This window comes from Lolium perenne, chromosome 5 (assembly GCF_019359855.2).
Source record: "Lolium perenne isolate Kyuss_39 chromosome 5, Kyuss_2.0, whole genome shotgun sequence".
NCBI classification, from domain to species: Eukaryota; Viridiplantae; Streptophyta; class Magnoliopsida; order Poales; family Poaceae; genus Lolium; species Lolium perenne.
This window is the reverse complement of record NC_067248.2, coordinates 232799583-232808826: the sequence shown is the minus strand read 5'-3', so window position 1 is coordinate 232808826 and position 9244 is coordinate 232799583. Positions and strand designations below refer to the sequence as shown.

At 54.3% G+C, this 9244-nt stretch overlaps 2 protein-coding genes across 2 annotated transcripts; both read right to left on the bottom strand.

Annotated features, from left to right (window-relative positions):
- Window positions 1-401: 401 nt before the first annotated feature.
- Window positions 402-1689, bottom strand: LOC127302260 (quinone-oxidoreductase QR1, chloroplastic). The gene is made up of 2 exons (XM_051332670.2): window positions 1266-1689; window positions 402-1179 (listed from the first exon to the last, which is right to left on the bottom strand). The coding sequence occupies exons 1-2, from the start codon at window positions 1572-1574 to the stop codon at window positions 469-471; spliced, it is 1020 nt and encodes a 339-aa protein (XP_051188630.1). The 5' UTR covers window positions 1575-1689; the 3' UTR covers window positions 402-468.
- A 4780-nt stretch (window positions 1690-6469) lies between these two features.
- Window positions 6470-7715, bottom strand: LOC127302261 (quinone-oxidoreductase QR1, chloroplastic-like). The gene is made up of 2 exons (XM_071820645.1): window positions 7407-7715; window positions 6470-7329 (listed from the first exon to the last, which is right to left on the bottom strand). The coding sequence occupies exons 1-2, from the start codon at window positions 7713-7715 to the stop codon at window positions 6619-6621; spliced, it is 1020 nt and encodes a 339-aa protein (XP_071676746.1). The 3' UTR covers window positions 6470-6618.
- Between the last annotated feature and the right edge of the window lie 1529 nt (window positions 7716-9244).

Below are 9244 nucleotides of genomic sequence, written 5' to 3'. Positions count from 1 at the left end.
TGCATGATACTTTATGTGCTGTTTTTTGTGTGTTGTTTTACCTTGAGCACTGGAGGTAATCTTGAGATATGGTTTAACTAGGACACATCAATTTATGTGACCTACTAGCTACAAAGGCCATTTGGTCAACTATATATCATTCGAGTCTGGTCAAAGGGGTCGATCTGCAGGACTCCCGTACTAGGTTTGGTCTATAGGAGAGAATATTTAGATAAGAGGGGTTTATTATTGGTACTACATGTTCCTATGACCTAACACAATATAAAGGAATAGAAAAGTCCATGGATCAACTATCATTGGAGGCCGGTCAAAGTGGTTGATCAGCAGGGCTCCCGTATTTACTTACAAATAAATATATTTCAAATCATAAGATTTACTTACAAATAACTATATTTCACTCACGCTAGAAATGAAAAAATCAGCAGCAGAGGCAGAAAAGAAATGGCAAAGTCCCGTGGTACATCATTATCACTCCGCGTCTTCTACCATGTCCACGATAATCTTACCGGTGGCGTGGCCGCTCATGCTCTTGGCCCAGCCCTCGTGCGCCCTGCTCAGCGGGTAACGCGAATCAACCACCGCCCGGATCTTCCCCTGCACCACCAATCCCAGCAGTGCATCCATATCCTGCTTCTTCGTCGACACGATTAGCGGCACCAGCCTCTTCTTCGAGAAGCACAGCCAGTGCAGCACCGCGACGGCCACAGACGCGGTGCGCGGGGTCAGGTCCACCACCACGCCACCGGCGTCCGCCAGCGCCGGCTTGAACGCCGACCACGGGAACCCCTCCGCGCAGTGCACCACCACATCATGCATCCGTCTGGACGGCCCACGCAGCGCCACGCCCTCAGGCGTGGCGTAGTCCAGCGCCTCGTCGGCGCCGAGGCCCCGAACGAGGTCCAGGTTGCGCGCGCCGCAGGTGGCCGTGACGTGGTGGTGGCCCGCGAGGCTGGCCAGCTGCACGGCGAAGGTGCCGACACCGCCAGAGGAAGCGGTGACCAGCACGTTCTTTGCGGGGCCGTCGCCGGCGTCGAGGGCGACCCCGGCCGTCCTGAGCGCCATGAGCGCGGTGGCCGCCGCAATTGGAATGCACGCGCCTTCGACTGCCGACACCTCTGGCGGCCTCAACGCCGCGTTCGATGCTGACACCACGGCGTACTCGGCCAGGCCGCCGCTACCCTGAGACCACCAAACAAACATCAGTAAACAACCAAACCGGAGCAGGCGAACAAGCGACCTCACGTCCCGTGCGTGCGTTTTCTTACCGGGAAGTTGACGGCGATGATCTTGTCGCCCGGCCTGAAGCCGCTCACCCCAGCGCCCAACTCCACTACCTCGCCGGCGAGCTCGCAGACCGGGGTGAAGGGGAACTTGCTGGGCAGGAAGGGCCGCCCGACGCCCTTCTGGAACCTCCAGTCCAGCGGGTTGATGCTGGCGGCCTCCACCCGAACCAGCAGCTCGCCTTTCTTCGGCGACGGGACCAGCACCTCCACGTGGTTGAGGCCCTCGGCTCCTCCGCCGTACTTGTCGTACTGTACGGCCCTCATTGTTCTCGAAGAAGATGGTGAAGACATGGCCGCTCGCCGGAACACAGTAGGTGCTGCTGCCGGCTACAGATTATCTATCTCCGGTAATGGAAGTGTCCAAGTGCCGTGACGATTGTTAATGTTGCGGGCGCGCGGACGTACTTGTACACGGCGCGGGTCGCTTCATTTGTTTGACATGACGACCCCCCGATTGACGACGCGTCCCTGAAGAAAGCGTACGTGGCCGGGCTCCTCGCCGCACGCCGGTCGCCGGCGTTGGATCGCAGCGCGGTCAGCCAGTGACAAGTCCGCGTGATCGAACGCCACACCACAGCATCTGGACTGAGGGTAGTCCGCTTTGGTTGTAAATGCGTCTGGCACCCTCTCCAGCGGCACGACGCAAAGTGACCGGGCCGTCCGCGGAGACGCAAACCTGGCCCAAATATGCGCCAGGTTTGCGTCTCGGCGGACGCTGCGCGGACGCGCAAAGTGTCCGCTGCGGTCTCCACCGGGCCCGCCTGGCAGCGAGCCTGCATGGAGGGCATCGCTTCCGCGGCCATCGCTTCCGCGGTCAGCGCCTCCGCGTCTGCGCCGCTGCCTTCGCCATAAATGCCGCACTTCCTGTTCTGCGCGTGCACTGGCGGGCGGCGGCTGGGCTTCTGCGGCGCCTTCAATGGCATCGTATCTCGTGCGCGGCCGCCCTTAAAAGTCCAGCGGCCGCGTTGCTCCTTCGCCCACAGCTCCACTCGCACCACAACCGCCGCTGCGCCATGGGGAAGAAGAACGACTTCGAGGCCTCCGGCAGCGGCAGCAAGAAGGTGGCGCTCCCCGTCACGGTGGGGAGGCTGATGCACGGCAAATGGGTGCCGTGCGACGCCTGGTCCGGCGTGCAGCTGCCTGGCGGCTGGCGGCTCAGCTGCCGCCGGGTGCCCATCCCTCCAGTACCTGCGCGCGAGCCTGAGCGGACCAAGGAGATCCGGCGCAGGAGGCGATATCTGCCGGCGGACCTCCGCGCTGATCCGGCGTACGCCATCGACTCGGAGAGTTGGCGTACGTACCTGTCCACGGAGACGGACAGCAGACGAAGGGTTGGCTTCATGGGCGACAGGGATTATCCCTTCGGCCCTGCACCGCCGGCTCGTCGTCAGCAGGCGCCGACGCGTCGTCAGCATGCGCCGACGCGACGTGAGCAGCCGCAGCACAACGACCGCGAGGACGAGGACGACGACGACGAAGCCTACGCCGTCTACGACGACGACGACGACTACATCGAGGCGCTCGCGTACCATAGCGAGGAGGTGAAGGACGACAGCGAGGACTACGTCGGCCTCGTCTTCCACGAATGGCAGCAGGCCATGGCGGAGGGCCGGAACTTCGAGTTCCCCGACAACATGACGGACGACGAGATGGCCAAGGTCGGCCTCCTCGTCTCCGAGTACGACGCGCCGGTGCAGCCGCCGTTGCCCCGCTACGCCACCGCTGTCATGCCGCCTGGCCTGTCCGCCGATGAAGCCCTCCGACAGGCGCTCCTGGACTCGGCAGCGCCTCCTCCACCGCCGCCACAGCCTTGGGTGCCTCCCCCACCGCCGCCACAGCCTTACGGCTGGGCGCCTCCCCCACCGCCGCCACAGCCTTACGGCTGGGCGCCTCCCCCACCGCCGCCACAGCCTTATGGCTGGGCTCCTCATCCGCCGCCACAGCCGCAGCCCTGGGCGCCTCCACCGCCGCCTCAGCCGCAGCCTCCTCAACCTTGAGCACCGCGAGCGCGCCCGGCGTACGCTCCCCCGGATGGCTACTGGCCGTGGGACGTACCGGAGATCATCTTGCTCGACAGCGACGAGGAGCAGCACGGCGACGATGCGCAGCAGTAGGCGTTTTAGGTTTTTTTTTTTATGTTTTCAAGTATGTAAGTTATGTTTCAGTTTTTGTAAATTATATTTCAGTTCAAAAAAATGATTCATCCTAAAAAAATGCGTCGTGTCGCTGGAGCCACCCCCGACGCAAACGGACGCGCGGTCGTTTTCGACCAAAAGAACCAACGCAAACGGACGCGCGCGAACGCTAAAATGCGTCGCGCCGCTGGAGATGCCCTGAGGAAAATTCACCCCGGCCGATCAACCACTACAGCGCGCGCATTCGCACCTGCGAAATCGCCGGACGCCGAATTTTCCTCCGTGGCTGACCATCTCCGTGACTACTGGTACAGTGGTACCTACAGGCCAAGAGCGGCTTTGCATCCAAATCCAATCTGTCAGCCCAACGCTTCTCCTGCATGCTTGCAGCTCCTCCTCGACCAATGGACCTCATAAATCAACCAAAATAATTATACAAGTGGACTTTTTTTAGATAATAGGCAAGGACTTTGCCCGACTTTAAATTAATAAAACCACATCATGTTTTGAGTTAGGGTACAAACTGCTGGGCATTACAGCTTCGCCAAGGACTAGAGATATCCAGTTTGAAGATTCAAACTAAAACACAAAGTTTGCACAAAACTTGCTAAGACACAAAGTTTGCATGGAAGCTTCGCCTTGCCCAGACCCCGCACCTTGGCAGGAGCTACTTCGTCACGGCGCCACCGGCTTGAGCTGCACGTATAGCTCCCTTAGCTCTCGTGCCATCCAGCTTAGCCCCTCCTTTTCTCTTGCCTTGGACTTTAGGCTCCACAGCTGCAAAAAAATGATGATTTTGTAAATAATATCAGCTGGGTTAGCGATAGTTTTCTTTTCTATAGCAAGTTTATTGCGCACGTTCCACAGGGCCCAAGATTGAGCAAGAAACAAAACCCACAGCAGCCTTCTAGGATACCCCGAGTAGCTAGCAAGAATGGCATGAAATTGGGCGAAGTTAGCGGGGCGCCAGTTGCACCCGAGCAGCTGGCGCGTGACCGACCAAGCGAACGCCGCCAAGGAGCAGGCGAAGAAAATGTGAGCGGCATCCTCCGGGGCTCCACAAAGGGCACGAAGGCCATTGGACGGACCGTGTCTAGTGAGGATCTGCTGCCCAGAAGGCAACTTATCAAGCGCTAACTGCCAGGAGAAGATTTTGATTTTTAGCGGTACTCTGGCTTCCCACATGTCCTTAAAATGAGCTATCGTCGTGCCCTGAGAAAGTTTGGTATACATGGACTTCACCGAATAAGCTCCCGTTTGCTCCAAGTGCCAAGAGACCTTGCCTTGGCCAGTTCTGAGAAAAAACAGGGGCCATCAGCTCAAGCAGCGCACTCCACTGTCGCAGGCCCTCCTGGTCGAGTGAGCGACGGAAACGTACTTGCAGAGAGTTTTGGAGAAGCGCATCCGCAACCAAGATAGCTTGGTTGTCGCAAATGGCAAACATCAAAGGGAAGGACTCCATGAGGGGACCCCTCCCACACCACCAGTCCATCCAGAAGTTAGTTCTAGCGCCGTTTCGCACCTCGTGCTTTGCGCCTACCTTGAACAGATGCTTGATTTTATGCAAACTTTTCCAAAAAGGTGATCCTCCCTGACCTGATCCCGAAAACAGGTCCGGGGCGTCGCCATACTTGGCACGGATGATACGAGTCCAGATCGTGTCCTTCTCTTGGTAAAGCCTCCAAATCCATTTGAGAAGTAGAGCAAGGTTCATCTTCTTGGTATTGAGCAACCCCAAGCCTCCCGCTTCTTTGGGTCTGCAGAACGGATTCATCCAGCTTGACCTCTCCCAGCTATGCGCCCCAAACCTTTTTTTAAATCCGGCGTGTTTGGCGTCACGAGCCTATTCCCGCTACATAGGGGACGTGGCGGTCACTCCCTTCTCCTCCGTGCATAGAAGGTGTTCGATCGTTTGTCTGGTAAACGCCGCTAGTTGTTCATTGTCCCCATTGCCACCATGGATTTCTAACTATTTATTTTGCCTCTTAGACATGGATAGCGGCAACAATGATGACACAGCCTGCAACGATGACATTGACGAGCACTTGGCGATCATCGCTTACCTTCAAAAAATGCTTGATGACGCCGAGAAGGAGAAGAAGAAGAGGTCGTGCTATGGAGGTTAAAGGTCGGCAAGAAGAAAGTCAAAGCCCAGACAAAGGTTGGAGGGACATGCTATGTGGCACACCGACTACTTCTCCAACACTGCAACACATGCCGACATTTTTTGAGTGGCACAAGAACAGATTGTTAATGATACATGTGGAGTTTCCTTTTTTTTTTTGAAAGACCCGGCAAAGTGCTGGCTTTTCGTGTTAAGGAGAGTAAAGAAGTTTACCAACTAGTGGACAGGACACAAAAGAGAAACATAGAGAAGAAATTTTAAAAAAAGGCTTTACATGAAGTTTAGCCAATTCGTCTCGCTAGGTTCCCGAAGGAGGCTGCTAGGCTTTTGGCACCAGCCAGGCTCCAATCCTCCTAAGGTCCTTGAATTGCAGCAACAATGTCAAACATAAGGTTCGAAATGAGCCTGGCTTTGAATTAACGAAGCCATCAACCGGCAAGGAGATACACGAGAAGTTACAACACACACGCGCCAAACGCACAAAGAAACCCACACAGAAGACAACACAGAGAACATCGAGCCGAAGCGCCAGCTTGAACCATGAGGAGGGGCCTTGTCTTTTGCGGCACCGGAGCAAATACGACCATGTCCACACCAACAATGTCTCTCACCGGTCTTACCTTCCCTTCAAAAATTATCCGGCTTCGCTCAAGCCAAAGCTCATAGGCTATCAAAATAACCATTGAATTGACTCCTTTTCTTGAGGCCAGAGGCTGGCTGGCGATGTGGAATTTCCTCAGTAATGAATATGATTATAGCATTTTTTGTAGCGGAAACTTTGGACTGCAAAGGAGGAATAGGGCATTGTTTTTGCAAAGAAGATATCACTATAGCCATCTTACAAATAGTCACTTCTCACTCAACGTAGAAACCCATGATTTTTTGTGTGTATCTTTCGCACAAATCTTATTGCTCAAATCATAAGATTTACTTACAAATAGCTATATTTCAGTCAGGCTAGAAATGGCAAAATCAGCAGCAGAGGCTAGCTGTTTCCTCAGAAAAGAAATAGCAAAGTATGGCTATCTTACAATAATTCACTAAAGTGACATGGCGTGCTCGTGGTACATAATTATTACTCTGCGTCTTTTACCATGTCCACGATGATCTTACCGGTGGCGTGGCCGCTCATGCTCTTGGCCCAGCCCTCGCGCGCCCTGCTTAGCGGGTAACGCGAGTCGACCACAGGCCGGATCTTGCCCTGCACCACCAATCCCATCAGTGCGTCCATGTCCTGCTTCTTCGTCGACACGATCAGCGGCACCAGCCTCTTCCTCGAGAAGCACAGCCAGTGCAGCACTGCGACAGCGACGGACGCGATGCGTGGGGTGAGGTCCACCACCACGCCACCGGCGTCCGCCAGCGCCGGCTTGAACGCCGACCACGGAAACCCCTCCGCGCAGTGCACCACCGCATCGTGCTTCCGTCCGGACGGCCCACGCAGCGCGGTGCCCTCCGAGGTGCAGTAGTCTAGCGCCTCGTCGGCGCCGAGTCCCCGAACGAGGTCCAGGTTGCGCGCGCCACAGGTAGCCGTGACGTGGTGGTGTCCCGCGAGGCTAGCCAGCTGCACGGCGAATGTGCCGACGCCGCCGGAGGCCGCGGTGACCAGCACATTCTTGGCGGGGCCGTCGCCGGCGTCGAGGCCGACCCCGGCCGTCCTGAGCGCCATGAGCGCGGTGGCTGCCGCGATAGGAATGCACGCGCCTTCAACTGCCGACACTTCCGGCGGCCTCAACGCCGCATTCGATGCTGACACCACGGCGTACTCGGCCAGGCCGCCGCTACCCTGAGACCACCAAAAAAACATCAGTAAACAACCAAACCGGAGCAGGCGCCTCACGTCGCGTGCTTGCGTTTTCTTACCGGAAAGTTGACGGCGATGATTTTATCGCCTGGCCTGAAGCCGCTCACCCCAGCGCCCAACTCCACTACCTCGCCAGCGAGCTCGCAGACCGGGGTGAAGGGGAACTTGCTGGGCAGGAAGGGCCGCCCGACGCCCTTCTGGAACCTCCAGTCCAGCGGGTTGATGCTGGCGGCCTCCACCCGAACCAGCAGCTCGCCTTTCTTCGGAGACGGCACCGGCACCTCCACGTGCTTGAGGCCCTCGGCTCCTCCGCCGTATTTGTGGTACTGTACGGCCCTCATTATCCTCGAAGAAGATGGTGAAGACATGCCAGAGTAGGTGCTGCTGCCGGCTGTTATAAAAGCGACAAGCAAATAACGAAGAACGAAACAAGAACACACGCAGGGGACACAAGATTTAACGTGGAAAACCCCTTCCAACACAGAAGGGGAAAAAACCACGGACGCCAGCCAGCAAAACTTCACTATATCGGGAGGTGTTTACAAACGCCGTGGGTTATCTTATAATCTGATCAACCCTAGCCGGCGGCTTACAAGATGTATATATAGGCGGTGCCAACGATCCGTACCGTCCGGCGATGGGCCTCGCTCCGCTCGTCAGAAGTTAGCCTCCCTTTAGTATATGAATTTGGATCACAATACAACAAACTCCACCTTGAGACAAATTCCATCTTGTAGCATGAACTTCAACAATCTCCTGAACAACAAAGGAAAAACACTTGCTGGCGCCAAACAGCCACTTGGGCTAAACAGTTATACCAACCAAGCTCGAGCAAAGCTCAAACTTGGAAACAGGAATTGGCTTTGTCATCATATCAGCAGGATTATCATGAGTACTTATCTTGCATACCTTCAGTTTACCTTGAGCAACAATGTCGCGAATATAATGGTACTTGATGTCAATGTGCTTTGTCCTCTCATGGAACATTTGATCTTTAGTAAGGTATATTGCACTTTGACTGTCAGAAAACAAGTTAATGCAAGAATTATCTCCACAAAGCTCAGCATATAAACCTTTCAACCAAACAGACTCTTTGCCAGCTTCATTAATTGCTATATATTCTGCTTCGGTTGTAGATTGGGCAACAACAGATTGTAACGTTGCCTTCCAACTCACAGCACATCCACCAACAGTGAACACATAACCTGTGAGGGATCTTCTCTTATCCAAATCGGCAGCAAAATCTGAATCCACATAGCCTACGAGTCCGGGAGTCCCTCACCGGTCTTGCCAAACTTCAAGCAAGCTTTGGATGTGCCACGAAGGTATCTGAAAATCCACTGAACAGCTCTCCAATATTCTTTACCAGGATCAGCAAGATATCGACTGATCAAACTCATAGCATAGGATAAATCAGGACGAGAACAAACCATGGCATACATCAAGGAACCAACAGCACTAGAATATGGAACTCGAGACATGTACTCAATATCTTCATCAGTACTAGGACATTGCAATGCTGACAATTTGAAGTGAGAAGCAATTGGTGTACTAACAGACTTTGCATCATGCATATTAAAACGATGAAGAACTTTCTGAATGTAATTATGCTGACTAAGAAATAACACACTAGATCTTCTGTCTCTTGTAATTTCCATACCTAGTATTTTCTTAGCAGCACCAAGATCCTTCATCTCAAACTCACTACTTAACTGTGACTTTAAAGTAGTGATCTCTTTCTTGCTCTTGGCAGCAATTAACATATCATCAACATATAACAGTAAGTATATTGGTGATCCATTGACAAACTTGATATAGACACAACTATCATACTTAGATCTCTTAAACTCATGTGCAAGCATAAATGAATCAAACCTTTTGTACCACTGTCTTGGAG

Bases quoted from the DNA above. Each gene is read 5' to 3' on its own strand.
- LOC127302260 (XM_051332670.2), bottom strand. From the start codon at position 1,574: ATGTCTTCACCATCTTCTTCGAGAACAATGAGGGCCGTACAGTACGAC. The intron at 1,180-1,265 runs GTAAGAAAACGC...TGGTGGTCTCAG, and splicing joins TCATCGCCGTCAACTTCCCG to GGTAGCGGCGGCCTGGCCGA.
- LOC127302261 (XM_071820645.1), bottom strand. From the start codon at position 7,715: ATGTCTTCACCATCTTCTTCGAGGATAATGAGGGCCGTACAGTACCAC. The intron at 7,330-7,406 runs GTAAGAAAACGC...TGGTGGTCTCAG, and splicing joins TCATCGCCGTCAACTTTCCG to GGTAGCGGCGGCCTGGCCGA.